This window comes from Macaca fascicularis, chromosome 6 (assembly GCF_037993035.2).
Source record: "Macaca fascicularis isolate 582-1 chromosome 6, T2T-MFA8v1.1".
Taxonomy (NCBI): Eukaryota; Metazoa; Chordata; class Mammalia; order Primates; family Cercopithecidae; genus Macaca; species Macaca fascicularis.
The window spans coordinates 178,212,856-178,229,967 of NC_088380.1; the positions used below are offsets into that span (position 1 = coordinate 178,212,856).

Below are 17,112 nucleotides of genomic sequence, written 5' to 3' on the forward strand. Positions count from 1 at the left end.
GGGCTCACTTAAGTGCGTAGCCAGTCAAGAGGGTGGCTGGGAAACTCCACGATCACAGAGCGGGTAAAAGCGACCCCCATTCAGTGGAGCCGCCCCGGGGCTGGGTCTGACCCGCCCCCTCTCGGCTCCCCACTCGAGCGCTGGTGAGTGCGACTAGCGAATGTGGGCAGGTGAGGACGCTCCGTACCTAACTGCTTTCTTGGGAAGCATCGCCTGCCCAGTTTGGGCAACGTTTGCGCGGAGGAGCGGGTCACTGCGTTCGGGCGCAGAGCTCCGACGGCTTCCAGCGCTCACCAGCTTCAGTTTCGTGGGTCCTGCCCCTTCGGAGCTGCCGGTTCCGTCGCCGAGAGTCTGAGCGCCTCCCCTCCAACCCCGAGCCGCCGGGAGAAGGAGGAGGAGGCAGCGAGAGGCCGCGGCAGGCAGGCGAGCAGGCAGGGCCGCCTTTGATGTGGGCTGGGCGCACCCAGGCGAGCTGAGCGCCCGTCCGGCCGCGCCCCGAGGGGGGAGCCCCCAGGCCCCGCATCCTCATTGTGCCGGCTCTGGCCCGGGCCCGCCCCCGGCCCCCCGCCCCCTCGCCGCCCGCGCGTAGAAAACGCCCCGGCCGCCGCCAGTGGTGGGAGGCGGCGATGCGCACGGCCGGAGAGACGCGGAGGAGGAGACATGAGCCGGCGGGCGCCCAGACGGAGCGGCCGTGACGCTTTCGTGCTGCAGCCGCGCGCCCCGACCCCGGAGCGCTGACCCCTGGCCTCACGCAGCTCCGCGCCCGGGCCGGAGAGTGCAACCCGGCTTCCAGCCCCGCCGCGCATGCTGTCCCCGAACTGAGCCGGGAAGCCAACCTCCCACGGACGCCCGGACGGCCGGCCGGCCAGCAGTAAGCAAGCTTCCCCGCACCAGCCAGGCGCCTCCTGCATAGCGGCTGCCGCCCCGCAGCCCCTGCGCCAGCCCGGAGGGCGCAGCGCTCGGGAGGAGCCGCGCGGGGCGCTGATGCCGCAGGGCGCGCCGCGGAGCGCCCCGGAGCAGCAGAGTCTGCAGCAGCAGCAGCCGGCGAGGAGGGAGCAGCAGCAGCGGCGGCGGCGGCGGCGGCGGCGGCGGAGGCGCCCGGTCCCGGCCGCGCGGAGCGGACATGTGCAGGCTGGGCTAGGAGCCGCCGCCTCCCTCCCGCCCAGCGATGTATTCAGCGCCCTCCGCCTGCACTTGCCTGTAAGCGCCCGCGCGCGGGGCTGCCCACCCTGCCTGGCCGTCTGTCCGTGTGCCTGTGCCCTGTGCCTCTGTCTACCCGCCCGTCCGTTCGCTTGACTGTTCAACCGAGTGTCTGTCTGTCCGTGCGCCCCCCTCCTCAGGTCCCACTGACCGCTTCTCCATCTGTTTCCCGCAGGTGTTTACACTTCCTGCTGCTGTGCTTCCAGGTACAGGTACGTGGGCTCCTGACTCTGACCTCCTCCCGCCCCTGCCTCGCGGTGCACGCCGACCCCCCTTCCCCGGCCGCGCCCCCTCCCTGTGCCCCACCCCTCCTGGGCGCCGAGCCCAGTGCACCTGTTCCCAGGGCGCGGAAGGGCGGCTCCGCGCGCGCCCTGCGCCGGCGGGGGACCGGCCAAGGGCAAGGGGCTCTGCCGCGGGGCCCGAGGCGGCGCTGGCTGTCGCGGCCCCTGTCGGCCTCGGCTGGAAGGAGATCCCGCAGACCCGGCGGGTTCAGCCGCAGCAATATACCCGGCTCTAAGACCCCTGCCCGCAGTCAGCGAGGGGTAGGACCTAGGGATTTTCTCTGCCAACCTTCCCTTAACATCACCGCTTCCAAACAAAAAGGCTTTCAGCCGAGTGGATTTCGAGTCCAGGGAGAAAGCTTCAGTTGTAAATTACTCTGTGGTTTTGAAGGCTCTTGCAGCACTGAGACACACATACAGACACACACACGCCCGGGACAAGGGGAACCTCGAGGGCGCCTAGGCCGAGTGGCCGTTGCCCGCGAGGCTGCTCCCGGACGGGCCACGCTCCGCACTCCCTCGCCTAAGGTGGTGCAGCCCTCGTTGGTTCCCCGCCTGCTCCCCGTTCGCTCGCTCTCCGTGAATCAGAAGAGGGCTTGGCGCTCAGCCTGGAAAGCACTTGCTAAAATCTGATCTGTTACTTCAGCAGCTTTCAGACTCGGGAAGGTCTTGGCACACAGACAGTTGGAACGCTCTGGCTTCCAAAGCCGTAGAAATGAAGGAAAAAGGGTTGGGGGGAGGGAGAGAGAAGAGCGAAAAAGGGAGCCGACTTCAGCCCCGATTAGAACCAGACCAGGGCTGCCTCTGCATGTTGGGGGTGGGGGGCGGCGGGCAAAGGGAATAGGAAGCGTCAGCTCCCCAAGCCCCCACCCACCTAGCGCTGCAAGGGGCCAGGCCAGGAGGAACTGGACACAGGCCAAAAGAAGGTTGTCTGACCCTTCCCCCTCGGTGGAAGGCAGGTGGCTTTCCGGGATTAGAGAAGAATCTTAGACCTTAGCCTTCTGGATTCAGGAGATCCCCAGAGCAAGTCTTAAGCACAGGAAATTGGTGGTTCTCCCGGTTTTCTGGCTCAAGGAGTGTTGTGTGCCTTGAGCACTGCTGGGACTCAGCAGCCTCTCGCCGTGTTTGGCGGTGGTGGGCCTGTTATCTTCCCTCCACACCCAGAAGAGGGTTGTTACCCTCCTGATAGGCACTGAGCTGGGGGCATCCAGTAGGGCTTGGGGACGGAAGGGTGGACGGACTGATGGGTTCTTTCCTCCTGTTGGCCAGGCTGGAGTCCCCAGTGACTCCTTGAATCAATATAACTGGAGTCAGTAACTTAAGACTGGCTGTTTGCCAAAGCAGATGTGACCCTGTGTGGTGATGGGGGCGGGGGTGGGGAACGGCTGGTGTCAAAGAGGGAGGCCAGTGCCAGGCATGGCCTGCCTGGTCTGCAGCTGAGTCCCCAAGCAGAGGGCAGGCCCCGGGGTCACTCCAGGGGGTCTGCTTGTCTGACCTGGGCAAGAGCTCTTTTCCAGAGTTCTGAGCCTGGGGGCAGGAGTGATGAAATGGGCATGGAGTAGCAGGGAGGCCTGCAGACGTGTGGCTCAAGCCTCTGGATGCCTGCTGCTCTTGGTTCTTCTTGAAGTGGGGCCCAGGAGGGGCTGCTGTGTGGTCTTTGTGTTCTCTGGGGGAGCTGGAGGGAGGGAGCGTGGACTCTGCATCCCACCTCCACCTCCTGGCCAGAGCTAGAGCCAGCATCTTGGGAAAGAGCTGGGTGGTCTGCCCTGGTTAGGTCAAACGGCAGCCTTAGAGCAGGTGAGGGAACCTCCTCTCCCCACCACCTCCACCTTCCCCCTTCCATCGCCCCTTTGTCCCCACCGGCCTTTCTGCATCCAAAGTGCCATAGGACTGATGTTTTTAACCCATGGTCCATGTACCCTTGGAGTGTCAAAGGATGGGATTGTGGGAGGGGGAGGCCCCTGAAACATTGCACAAAAATGGTGCTTAAATGTGCTGTGTCTGGAAGAGGGTTGTCTGCTCCCCACAGAGTTTCAAAACATCTATGACCCCTAAAGAGAAAGAAATGTTATCCTGGGAGTTATGGGCAAGGTTGTCAGGCTTATGTCCCCATTTACACTATAGGAACAAAAGTCGGGTGGCCTTAATGGTTGAAATGAGGGGTGGGAGCCACATGATGTTAACTGCCAGGAATCTGAGGCCTGTTCCCTGCTGAGGTTTGGGTAGGCTACACTTAGCGGGTAGCAGCTGAAGCTCCTTTAGGGTGAGCAGGGCCCAGGGAAGCCTCTCTGCGTGGAGGGAAGGGCTCAGGGCTTTGCGATCCAGTGGCCTAGGCCTGAACCCCAGCTCCAGCGCCATCTTTCCCTCTCTGTGGATCCCCAGAATCTTCGCCGCATCATTTGTGAAATGGTTGGTCATGGAGTTAAACTGGTATATGATAGGGGTGGGGAAGTTTTGCCAGTTCTCATCCTCCCAGGAAGGCACACTGTGGCTGCTGGGAAATGGATGTGCCTACACCCTTCCCTCCCCCACCTCAGTGTTTTCCAGGACAGGTCCAGTCTCAGCAGTGGAGTTTCTGGGCCCCTCCTTTCCTCCTGTCCATCGCTACCAGGCTCAGAATGGGTCCCTGCCCCCAGCTACGTTTCCATGAGCACATTCAATGCCAGACACCGTCCTGCCCACCCCCGAAGTGGTGAGCCCCGCCCTCACCCGCTGGCCACCCTAGGAAGTAGGAAGCTGGGAATTTAATAAAATCCCTTCATCCCTTCTCCACACGACTCGGGACACCGTAGATAGCTCAAATTGGAAGAATTTTAAAAATTTCCGTGGGGAGCAAGCGGCGTGACCAGTAAATTGCTTTTCTGCACTTGGCTGAGCTCTGACAATGACACCGGGCTGGGCCTTTCCCGCAGCTCGGCCGGCACCTGCCTGACATTGTTCCTGCCGCCAGGCTCAGCTAGGTCCTGGCCTTCCCCAGACAGACCAGGCATGACGCAGGCCAGGCCGGGCGGGGTGCGGGGGGGCATCCCCGGCCTCTTGTCCCTCCTGCCAGCCCCTTAGCCCCTTGTCCCTCCTGCAGCGCCACTTCCTCTCTCACCACAAGAAGTGTTCAAGTTTGGAAGTTTCCTTCCATGCCCCCTCTTGGCGTGACCACCCCCACACCCAGCCTCCTCAGTGAGGTTTAGACCCTTTCTTTAAGCTGGCTAGGATGGGGAAGCTGGAGACAGTGTCCTTTGGGACAAAAAGAGGATGCGATGCTCTGTTAGTGGATGGCACTTTTTTTTTTTTTTTTTTGAGCTCTGTCACCCAGGCTGGAGTGCAGTGGCGTGATCTCGGCTTACCACAACCTCTGTCTTCTGGGTTCAAGTGACTCTCCTCAGCCTCCCAAGTAGCTGGGATTATAGGTACACACCACCATGCTGGGCTAATTTTTGTATTTTTAGTAGAGACAGGGTTTCACCACGTTGGCCAGGCTGGTCTCAAACTCCTGACCTCAGGTGATCTGCCTGCCTTGGCCTCCCAAAGTGCTGAGATTACAGGTGTGAGCCACCCACCTGGCCTTTTAATTTCTTAAAGCAACATCGTCCATCCATCCACAGTCAGGTATTCATTCAGCACATGCTTGCTGGGAGCCTGCTTCTTGCTGCCTTGGGAATAAGGTCTGGTCAGTCCCTGGCCTCTAAGTTTAAAGGGAGAAAGTGCCAGATGAGCAGAGTCTTGTCTATTCTGCTCCCTCCTCTCCCAGCACTGTGGAGTGGAGTGAGGCAGGCACGTACATCTTCCTTCCGTTTAGCAGGGGAAGAAACTGAGTCCAAGGAGCAGTGATTTGCGTGAAGGAAAAAGAAGGTGCTTGTAGAAATTCTAAAGTGTCCCTTACATTGGGAAGCTGGTTCAGTTCTTTCAACCATTCTACAGGGAGGGCAAGGTAAGAGAGGGTAACAATTCTGTTTCACAGACGGAGAAACCGAGGCACAGAATGAGGAAGGGATTTGTTCAGGGTCATAGCTAAGACCCAACATGCTGGATTCAAGATCTTGTATTCTTTCTGCCATAGCAGATGGACTGTCTTCTCAAAGGATCCTGAAATTATTCAGAAATAACATTGGTGTGCCCGTGGAGTCCTTAGGGACATGCTAGGGCTCTGTAGTGAGATTCTCTTTGGATTCTGGTGTAGGGGGGGATGTTGAGAGCCCAGGTAGGCGTCTCTGGGCTTGAGGGTGTCTGACTTGGAGTCTGCAGGTCCTGATCCTCCTGGAATGTGTTGATCTGAGAGGGTCCCAGAGTTAGAGGGGGATACTTGGGGGCTGGGGCCTGGAGAATTCAGCAGTCCTCTTCCAGCCTTTCCCCAGCAGAGGAGGTGGGGGAGGGGGACGGGGCGGGGCTCCCCACCAGCATTCCTGAAGCTCGGGAGTGTCACCCGCTCTGAGATAAGGAGGTGGATTTTTAGAATTTCTTGTGATTGGCACGGCCAGTGTCAGCAGGCTTGGGGCAACCCATCAGGGTCACAGATGCAGCCTCTACTCTGCCCTGGGCAGCTCCAAGGACACACTGGACCCCCAAAGGGAGACTAGAGGGGGATCGGGAAGAGATTTCCATTTTCTGCAGGGCCTTTTGGTTCTGACCTAGTCCTCTAGCAGGAGACTTGTGGGTGTGGAAAATTGGGGTGCAGGCACATCAAGCCACCAAAAACAACAACAGTATTCATGGTGGCCACCAGGTATAGTGCGCTCACTACAGACCAAGTGCTTTTTTTGTTATTGTTGTTGAGATGGAGTCTTGCTCTATTGCCCAGGCTGGAGTGCAATGGTGCAATCTCGGCTTACTGCAACCTCTGCCTCCCAGGTTCAAGCAATCCTTCTGCCTCAGCCTGCATGCCACCACGTCTGGGTAATTTTTGTGTTTTTGGTGGAGATGGAGTTTAACCATGTTGGCCAGGCTGGTCTTGAACTCTTGACCTCAGGTGATCCACCTGCCTCGGCCTCCCAAAGTGCTGGGATTATAGGCGTGAGCCACCGCACCCGGCTGCCGTGTGCTTTTTTGTTTTGTTTTGTTTTGTTTTTTGAGACGGAGTCTCACTCTGTCGCCCAGGTTGGAGTGCAGTGGCGCGATCTCGGCTCACTGCAAACTCCGCCTCCTGGGTTCACATCATCTCTTGCTTCAGCCTCCCAAGTAGCTGGGACTATAGGCGCCCGCCACCACGCCCGGCTAATTTTTTGTATTTTTAGTAGAGACGGGGTTTCACTGTGTTAGCCAGGATGGTCTTGATCTCCTGACCTCGTGATCTGCCTGCTTCAGCCTCCCAAAGTGCTGGGATTACAGGCGTGAGCCACCACGCCCGGCCCGCCATGTGATTTTGCACATTATCCAGGTCAAGCCTCACAACCAGCCTGGAACTAGGGAGTTCTACAGAGGAAGAAAAAGAGAGGCACCGGGGCATGAAGTAACCTGCTTTTGGTCACATAGCAAGAGAGAGGCAGAGCTGGATTCAGCTCTGGGTCTGCCCGACTCTAGGACTCAAGCTTACTTGTCTGAGGGCTCTGGAGTGTGGCTTTGCCTTCTCTTTGCTGTGTGACCTTGGGCAAGTTACTTAACCTTCCTGGGTCTCAGCTTCTGCATGTGTACAATGGGAAAAAGCAACCAAGGAAACCGTCCCTACTGCCTCAGATAGTTGTGGAGGGACAGTGCATGATCCAAACTCTTGTTTGTAGTCCGGACCACGCTCCTATGCCTCTTACTCTAGGAGGGTTCCCTTGCCCCCTGCCCGCCCCCAGCAGGTATAGTGAGTCCTTCCCCAGGGCTGCTGTCTTGTCGTCACTGTGGGAGGGGAGGTGTTGATTTCTCCTTTCTGTGGGTGAGGGCTGCTCTGAGGAACCTCTGTATGCTCCTAGCTTTTGCTGTGTCAGCTCTTCTCTAATGCATAAGACCCCGTGGCAGTGCATGGAGGGGAGGGCTGGCCTTAGAAGGGGCTTGGGCCAGCCGGGCACGGTGGCTCAAGCCTGTAATCCCAGCACTTTGGGAGGCTGAGACGGGCGGATCATGAGGTCAGGAGATCGAGACCATCCTGGCTAACACAGTGAAACCCCGTCTCTACTAAAAAATACAAAAAACTAGCCGGGTGAGATGGCGGGCGCCTGTAGTCCCAGCTACCCGGGAGGCTGAGGCAGGAGAATGGTGTAAACCCAGGAGGCGGAGCTTGCAGTGAGCTGGGATCGGGCCACTGTACTCCAGCCTGGGTGACAGAGGGAGACTCTGTCTCAAAAAAAAAAAAAAAAAAAAGAAGGGGCTTGGGCCTGTCAGCACTTTGGGCCTGAGCATGGGGATTTGTTCTGAAACCCCAGCAGGTCAGTAGGCCCCTTGGGCTTCGGTCCGGCTTGCTAGCAGTGTGTTTGCTCTGACATCTCAGTGGCAAAAGGCCTCAGGCCATTCAAAATGCTGTTGTGCCAAGGATGGGGCCAAAGACAACCCCACGTGGGCCACAGAGAAGAATCCCTGAATACCTGGGTTCCAGTCCTGGCTCTGGCCTAGGCTCACTGACCTCTCTCTCTGAGCTTTGATTTACACACCTGGGTATCAGTGAGGTGAGGTCAGTGGCTTCTGTAATGCTTGAATGCATAGGCTTTGGCGTAGGGGAAACCTAGGTTGCATCCTGGCTGTGCTTCTTGGCAGCTGCTCAGCAAATATTCCTTAACCTTCAATTTTCTACACCTCAGTGTCCCCATCTGTAAAATAGGATCATGAGAAATACCTGTTTCTGGCCGGGTGCAGTAGCTCACGCCTATAATCCCAGCACTTTGGGAGGCCAAGATGGGCGGATCACTTGAGGTCAGGAGTTCGAGACCAGCCTGGCCAACATGGTGAAACCCCATGCCTACTAAAAATACCAAAAATTAGCCGGGCTTAATGGGTGCCTGTGATCCCAGCTACTCAGGAGGCTGAGACAGGAGAATCGCTTGAACTTGGGAGGCGGAGGTTGCAGTGAGCCAAGATCACGCCACTGCACTCCAGCCTGGACAACAAGAGCGAAACTCCATCTGAAAAAAAAAAAAACAGAGAGAAATACCTACTTCTTAAGGGTTATTGTGAGAACTAAGTGGGATATTGCACACAGAGTAGCTAGCACAATGGCAAAACACTCCATGAATAATTGAGTAAAAGTAGTTGTTCAATCAATGATATTGTCTGTGTTAGGTACATAACATGCTATGGGGTGCTAGAGAAAGCTAGAAAGGACGTGTTCCTTGGCTCAGTGGCATCAGGCCTCCTCCAGTCTGAGTTGGGAGCACAGGCTTTGGACTTAGTCTGGACTTAATTGCCACTCTACCACTCAAGACTGTGTGGCCTTGGGCAAGGCCCTTAACCTCTCTGAGTCTCCTCTTCCTCACCATGGGCAAATTAAGGATACTAATCCCACTCCCCTGGCCTGTTGGTAGGAGTAATTGATGACCAGACATGTAGTAGGCACTTAAATATAGTGCTGCTCATCATCAACAATCCACCAACATTTACGGGACACTTGCTGCATACCTGGGCCTGGACTGGTTTTGAGGGGAATGAAGAAGGTACCCAAGGCTCTTCTTCCATGAAGAGATGGCACATACTTTGGGCAGCTCTTGTTTCCCCCAATCCCCATCCCACCTTCTGCCTTGGAATCGCATAGCACTTGGCCACTGTCTTTGATCCAGGGCACTCTGCGGGGCTCACGGGGATGGATGGGTTCCAGGCCCAGCACGCTTCAGTTGGCCATGTGATTGAGTGATTGACTGGCCTCTCTGTGACTTATCATTCCTGTAGGCATTAGGACAGAACCTCCCTCCCGGGGTTGCTGGAAGGGTGAGTTCCCCCTGCCCGGGGGATGCACTTGGCATAGCGCCTGGCTCATGATAAGTGTTGAGTAAACGCGAGCTGTGTATCTGCATTCAACTCTGGGGTGTCTCAAGGCCAGCTTGTCCACCAGCCCACGGGTTCTTGGAAGTCAAAGGGAGGTCTGACCTGTGCTGCAGGCACCATGGCACCTGGCACAGACCTGGCATGCTGGAGGAATGTTGGGTCAGTGAGTGGAGGTTTGGCGGAGAGGTTCTCTGGGGGTGGGGACCCAGACTGACTCCCCCCACCCACTCATCTGTGCCAGGGGCTGGGGCACAGCAAGGGCCAGCACCTATCCTAGCCCTTAGAGACTTGAGAAGAACGGGGGTATGTGCTGGAGAGCAAGAGCTCAAGGGTGCAGTGGGGACTCTGATGACAGGCACGGAACCAGACTCTGGGGCAAGAGGGTCTGGCCTGGGTCGATGCTTCATGCAGATCTTCAAATAAGAGCAAACTGGGTGAAGAGGACACTGTGAGCCTCCGCGTGACTGGGGTGGCTGGCGCATCCATTCCCAGGAATGGGGGTGATGGAAAAGACTGTAGTGGGTTTTGAATGCTGGAATAAAGGGCTTGTTTGTTATCTCATGGGCATGGATGGCTACTCTCCCTACCCGGGGGCTTTAGAGAGCTGGAATTGAAACAGGGATCGGTGGGAAGAGGAAAGGGAGGGAGAGAACAGGGCATCGTCTTTATGGCTCCAGGGTTGACTGCCTGCAGCAGCGGGGCCCATATTGACGATCTGTACCATGAAGGCTGATGTATGGGGAGAGGAAGCCAACCCTCAGGCCCAGCCCCCTATCCTGCAGCGCCCCCTCCCCTGCTGATGGCTCAGCCCCGGCAATCAATACATTGATAGCCCTGGGAGCTTAATGGACAGGCTGGGGGGTGGGGAAGGGCCCTTTGCGGCATCACTGTCTGTCCTGGCTGAGTTGGTGTGCGGAGTGTGACAGGCAAGAGGCCAGAAGCCTGGGGTTGAGGACGTGGGGGCACCCATTGGAGCCACACTCAGATTCAGGGTGGGCCCAGCCTTCCTCCTCCCCTTTCCGTCCATGGGAAACTCATGGGCTTCAGATCCAGAGATGGGTTCAGATTGTGGCTCTGTCAGTTTCTGTTCAATTTGGGCCAGTCTCATGGCCTCTCTGTGTCTTCCTTTGTCACCTGGAACACAGAGATAGTAATAGTTTCGGCTGCTTAGGTTGTGTGAGGAGTGGACATGGGCCTGCCATGGGGGCAGGTGCCCAGCCAGTGGGAGCCAATGTGAGCTTCACTCTCAATTACAGTAATCCAGAGAGTGCCCCTTGGGCCAGAGTCCAGGAAGAGTTAGGGGAGCTGCATTTTCAGGTGGAGAGAGTGGATTTTCTCTCCAGAGTGGAGACTGCATTTTCGCTGGAGAGGAGTGAAGGTCTCCAGTTTGAATCCAGAGTTTGCAGAAGATCTGAAAGCCTTGGCTGGCCCGATGCTGCTGCTGCTGCTGCTGGAGGAGGCAGGTGGTGTGGAATGTGGCTGAAAGTCTGGGGGCTGCCCCTCCTGGGACCAGGGAAACCTTCCCTTTCTGGGCAGGTTGCCTGGAGACAGGAGCATGGGTTACATGAAGCCTCAAGGATCAGAGGATGGGGACCTGGGCGGGAGAGGCTGTGGGGCCCCATCCCTCTCTCTTGAGTGGCAGCAGAAGGCTTAAGGGCTTCAGCTTTTTTGTGGACAATATTCCAACCTCCTTGCCCCCAAACTGTGGCCTGTGGCCTGAACCAGTTGTCATCCTGGAAAAGTAGAAAGGAGGTGGGTGAGGAAGAGGAGGGAGAACAGTGGCAGGTGAGGGCAAAGCAGGAGAGAGCCTGGGCTGGATTTGAATCTTAGTTTCTCACCAATTCTGTGACATAAAAGTGTTGTAACCTCTCTGAGCCTCAGTTTCCCTCTCTGTAAAATGGGGATATAATCGTACCAGGTTGGACGCAGTGGCTCACGCCTGTAATCCCAGCACTTTGGGAGGCCGAGACGGGTGGATCATGAGGTCAGGAGTTCAAGACCAGCCTGGCCAAGATGGTGAAACCCCGTCTCTACTAAAAACTACAAAAATTCACCAGGCATGGTGGCAGGCGCCTGTAATCCCAGCTACTCCAGAGACTGAGGCGGGAGACTCGCTTGAACCTGGGTGGCAGAGATTGCAGCGAGCCGAGATCACACCATTGCACTCCAGCCTGGGCAACAGAGTAAGACTGTGTCTCAAAAAAAAATCGTAGCAAGTCATAGGGTTGTTCTGGGCATTACATACGAAGATGTCCCTCAAGAGATTCTTAGCACAGAGGAAGTGCTCAACACACAGTGGCTGTTTAAGAAACAAAACAAAACTAAAGGAAAAAGAGTCATGATTGTTACTAATATAATCTCTTTCTGAGATACGTATTGTAAACAGTTCCCATTTTGCTGATGGGAAAACTGAGAGCTAAAGAAGTCAAATAAGTTGCTTGACTGAGGGTGAAGCCAGGTGACAGCTAAGGTCAGTCAGTGCTGGTTGCCGTGTTAGTGTTGCCTGTGTGGTGTGTGTACATAGCTGATGTGTGATGTGATGCACATTTGTGGGAGGTGGAAAGGGGGGCCAGGAAGAAAGAGGAAAATCCCAAACATGCTTTTCAGCCACGAGTGGGCTGGAGAGGCTGAGGTCTTCAGGCCAGAGGGAGTGATGGAGGCTGTTGGATGCCCTGGTGTGAGATGGTACCTTGGTTGATCCCTGAAGCTGGCACTAGGCTGGGGGCTCACCTCAACCTCTTTTCACCCCGTGGAAGGTTCTTACCAAGGTGCCTAAGAGGGGAAGCTTGCAAGGTAGACGGGGCTTGATTGTAAGGATGACACTTGGCTGTTGTCCTGGGTAATAGGGAGCCCGGGCAGGGACATGGCATCACGTTTTGTGTTAAGACCTGCACTGGGAGAGGATGGAACCAAAGGCAGAAGGTGGGTGGGCTCTGTGCCACTGAGCCCCATGATTGTCCCCAGGGCCGGGGGACCTTGGCAGGCTTGGGGGAGGGATTTGAGCCTCTTGGGGCCTCCTTGCCTCTGTGCGTTTGCTGCATTGGAAGAGTGAAGATTTCTACCAGGACGGAAGCCCTCGAGGCAGGGGAAGCAGGGGCTGGGGACAACTGGAATCTTAGGCTGAAGAGGACCCTAGGCCCAAAAGATAATCCATGTGCATGGCGTGGCAGGCAAGGTAGAATGACAAAAGGCACCTTGTCTCCGTCGAAGACTTGCTTTATGCACCAACCCTTCTCTCCTTTTGAGAGTTGCAGCAGGCTGGGTATGGTGGCTCACACCTGTAATCCCAGCACTTTGGGAGGCCGAGGCGGGCAGATCACCTGAGGTCAGGAGTTCAAGACCAGCCTGGCCAATATGGTGAAACCCCATCTCTACCAAAAATACAAAAATTAGCCGGTGTGGTGGTGGGCACCTGTAATCCCAGCTACTTGGGGAGGCTGAGGCACGAGAATCAGGGAGGTGAGGTGAACCTGGGAGGTGGAGGTTGCAGTGAGCCGAGATTGTGCCACTTCATTCCAGTCTGGGCGACAGAGTGAGACTCAGTCTCAAAAAAGAAAAAAAGAGTTTCAACAATTTGATTTTGTTCAAACCGCAGCTTTTCAACACCCCTGATCATTGTATGCCTGGAGGGGTGTTAGCCAGGCCGACAGCAACACTGACTGTAGTGGGAAGACCTTGAAGATAGGTCCCCCTTGCAGGGCACCGAGCCAAGTGATCTGCCACCCGGCTAGTAGCACAGGAGAAGTGGATGTTCCCAAGGCAGCCCCACTATGCATGTACTCTGGCTGCAGACCTTGAAATGGGCTTTAACTGGTGCTCACCTCCACGGGTCATTGAGGTGCCATGTCTAGGGGTCATTTTCTTCTTCTTCTTATTTTTAAAATTTTATTTATTTATTTATTTATTTATTTATTTATATTTATTTCAGACAGATTCTCACTCTGTCACCCAGGCTGGAGTGCAGTGGTGTGATCTCTGCTCACAGCAACCTCTGCCTCCCGGGTTCAAGTGATTTTCCGGCCTCAGTCTCTTGGGTAGCTGGGATTACAGGCGTGCACCACCACACCTGGCTAATTTTTGTATTTTCAGTAGAGACAGGGTTTCAGTATGTTAAGATGGTGTTGAACTCCTCAAGCTGGTCTTGAACTCCTGGCCTCAAGCGATCCGCCCACCTCGGCCTCCCAAAGTGCTGAGCCACCGTGACTGGCCTAGGGGTCTTCTTAGCAGCGTGTCTGGAACAGAGGAATGCTGAGCAGTCAGTTGCCTTAACACATCCCTCTGTGGGGCACTCTGGCTGGTGAGTGGGAGGGCTGATGTTGGCCTCCAGGTTTCCCTCGCTTTTGGCCTCAGCCTTTTGGCATGCGTTTGCTGGTTGCCTTCTGAGGGCAGAACTGAGATTCAGGGATGAACCAGTCACACTGGACTTGGGACAATAAGCCATTGCAGTAGAGTGTTTGGGGGCCCTCACCCAGCCTGGGAGGTGGGGCTAGGAAAGGCTTTGGGGTGGGGGGTGTCACACCCTCCAGAGGTCTTGCCTGGGAAGCCTGGGGTGCCTCCTGCCTTTCCAGGAGAACGGACCTTGTTTCCAAACCAGAGGCCACCCCCCGCCGCCTCCCTGGGAGTTGATCTGGCCACAGAGTGGGGCTTCAATGGTGAGAGCTGGGCAAGATGGATTGTTCCCTCCCACATCCTGGGGAAGTGCCACCCGATAGCCCCTGCTGACCCTGGGTCACCCACGCTGCCTCTGTCCAGTGGGCCAGGGAGAAAATCATTAATGGGAGGCCGGCTTCTGGGGCAGGGCAGCTCCCCTCGGGGACCCGGGGGAAGGAGATTGGTTTGACCTCTGGTCGATAAGGTCTCCTGTGAGCAGGAGGAGAGTTGGAGGACAGGGAGGGGACGCCAGAGGCCTGCCCTTGGGGGAGGGGACAGGGCTAGCCACCTCTGGAAGTCATTCCAGGAAGGTCAAAGGCCACGGGTGGGGCATCTTCCGGACAAATGCCCACCAGGTGTGGGCCTCAGGGGCACTGGAGTTCTTCTGTCCCTGAGCAGCAGGATGTGGAAGGAGGTGGGCCCCAGGTATCAGACCCGGGCTGCCAGTGGTGGAGTGGTGATGTGTGTGGCCACTGAGGGGAGGGGGAAGTGAAGAGGGGGCACACTTGGTGGGCCAGCAGGCCAGGCCCTGCCTCACTGGGCTGTGTGGTTTGGAGCAATGGACTTAACTTTTCTGGGCCATAGTGTCTGCATCCGTTCAGTGCGGGTGAAAAGCGTTCTCATGGTGCATGGTTGTCAGGACTATGAAAAGCAATAGCATCTTCCCACATGCTAATCTGGTTTGCAGGGCTTCACCTAGAGCCCCGTGAAAAACTCCTTTGTGTTCTCCCACTAGTTACCCCTAGTGAGCCAGGCACGGCTCTGAGCGCTTAATATATGGCTTTATATATTTAATCTTTTCAGCCACTCACGAGGAGGGTGCTGTTATCATCACCCTATTTTATAGGCGAGGAAACAGGCACTAGAGTTTAATAACTTGCATAAGGTTCCTTAGCTGGAGAGTGGCACACCCTGGGTTTTGAACCCAGGGCCAGCTCCTGATGGCACTGGTGGGGCAGGCAGGGCCCTGCAAGGCAGTGGCCTGGGGCTGCCTGCAGGGGTGGGGCACAGGAAACACAGTCTTTGGGGTCACAAGGCCTGGGGTTAATTCTGCGTTACTGCTCAGTTTCCTCATCCGTAATGTGGGATGATGCTTCCGCCCTGAGGACGATCGTGAAGCTTCAACAATGTGGTCCTGCCGACATACCTGCGGGCCCAGTCCAGGATCAGGAGATACATGCAGGTCTGCTTGGGGACAGAGATCCTACTGTAGCAAATGAAGGAAACACAGGCCTGCCCTTGGCAGCTCACAGCTGAGAGGTGAGACAGATGTTTTGGCAGCCAGGGTCCTAAGAGCTCTGCCATGGGCTGAGTGGGGCTGTGCCAGCGTGGGAATGGGGGTCCCTTGTGCCTAGCATCGTGATAGACTTTGTGGGCACGCAGGGGACAAACCCAGCATGCTGTCTGGGCTTCAGGAATGGCTCAGCCTTATGGCTGACATGGGATAGGACATGCATACAACCAGAAGGGTACAGGGGACCCTGCCCCAATGCTAAATGGCACAACAGGACTCCAGGCCTTTTCAACATTTGTTCATGCATCCATTCGAGAAGGGTTTGAGTTTCTACCGTGTTAGGTGCTGCGGATATAGTGGCAAATGAGAGACACTGCTCCAGCTTTCTCTTTCTCTCTCTCTCTCTCTTTTTTTTTTTGATGGTGCTACCAGTCTACTGGGGCCAAAAGACAGAACCCAGATAAGTGCTGGAAAGAAGCACAAAGCATGGTGGGGGGAGGGAGAGTGTCAGAGCTGGAGGTGGCTTCAGAAAGGGGTCCAGGAAGGCCTGCATGAGGAGGTGACATTTGAGCAGAGACCCGAGTGAGCTCAAGGGGTTAGAATGTAAGGATCTGAGAAAGAGCATCAAAGCAGAGGGAAGAACAAGTACAAAGGCCCTGGGGCAGGAGTGTGCTTTGATTTTGGAATGCCCAGAGTCATGCCAAGGTGGCCAGTGGCCAGCGTGGCTGGTGGGGAGGGAGTGGTGGGAGAGGAAAGTGGAAAAGCATTCAGGGGCTCGCCTTGCAGGGCCTTGAGGCCTTGGAGGAGTCCTTCACCACAGTGTGATGGGAGGCCCCGGAGAGTATGAAGAGGGGATTGGGTTTGGTAAAGAGAGACTACCAGAAGGCGAGAGTGAAAGCAGAAGGCCAGTGAGGAGGCAGGTGCAAGTCGTCCCAATGAGAGGGGAAGGAAGATGAGCACGGTGTGTGTTGGTGTAACCAGAGAAGGCTTCCTGAAGGATGTGCACAGGCACAAGCTAAGCCTCAAGGGAGCTGGAATTTTGGTGGCAGACGCAAAACAAAGGCTTCACCAGAGGAGTTAAGGATGTGGGCAAATGGTGTGGGAGCGAGCATGAGGACCCTTAGGGTGTGGGGAGGAGACCCCAGCATCAGCTGCAGGGGGCGAAGTCACAGAGGACTTGGCCTGTTGGTTCCCTGGATGAGGCTCTCCAGGCCTTCCTCTTTCCCCATGGATGCAGCGTTCCGTCCCCTCTCGTTCCTCACCCGTCTCCATATGGATTTGAGTACTTTTCTTCCCATTTGCTCACTTAGTCCTCACAGCTACCCCGGGATGGAATCAGGGTAGGGGCTCTGCCCCACCACTTTACCGAGAATTGTTCTTGCTTTAACTGGGGGCTGTGGTGGAAAGAGAAGCTTTGTTGTCACATAGACCTAGGCCTGATTCTTAGCTTTGCCACTTTCTGGCTGGACCACCTTGGGCAACTTGCCTCACCTCTCAGAGCCCCCATTGCCTTGTCTTTGAATGGGGGTAGTGAGGGGGTGGTTATCAGTGTGTGCCACGGCCTGGCTCAGAGCCGGTGTAGACATGCCCTTGGTCTTTGTGGTGAGCGTGGCTGGCTCCTGCATGCAGTGGGTCTGGGACATCTGGGGTGGCTCATTATGTCCCTTTCCCTGCCCAGGTGCTGGTTGCCGAGGAGAACGTGGACTTCCGCATCCACGTGGAGAACCAGACGCGGGCTCGGGACGATGTGAGCCGTAAGCAGCTGCGGCTGTACCAGCTCTACAGCCGGACCAGTGGGAAACACATCCAGGTCCTGGGCCGCAGGATCAGTGCCCGCGGCGAGGATGGGGACAAGTATGG

At 56.4% G+C, this 17,112-nt stretch overlaps 1 protein-coding gene across 2 annotated transcripts in view; it reads left to right on the plus strand.

The window, feature by feature from the left end:
* Nucleotides 1–615: 615 nt before the first annotated feature.
* The window catches only part of FGF18 (fibroblast growth factor 18), a 38,130-nt gene continuing 21,633 nt past the window's right edge, over nt 616–17,112 (plus strand). For both annotated transcript variants that reach the window (XM_005558515.5, XM_073995208.1), the window contains exons 1-3: nt 616–1,200; nt 1,376–1,412; nt 16,931–17,111. In XM_005558515.5, coding sequence (XP_005558572.1) covers nt 1,169–1,200; nt 1,376–1,412; nt 16,931–17,111 — 250 coding nt within the window. In that variant the 5' untranslated portion in view covers nt 616–1,168. The remainder of the gene's footprint in view (nt 1,201–1,375; nt 1,413–16,930; nt 17,112) is intronic.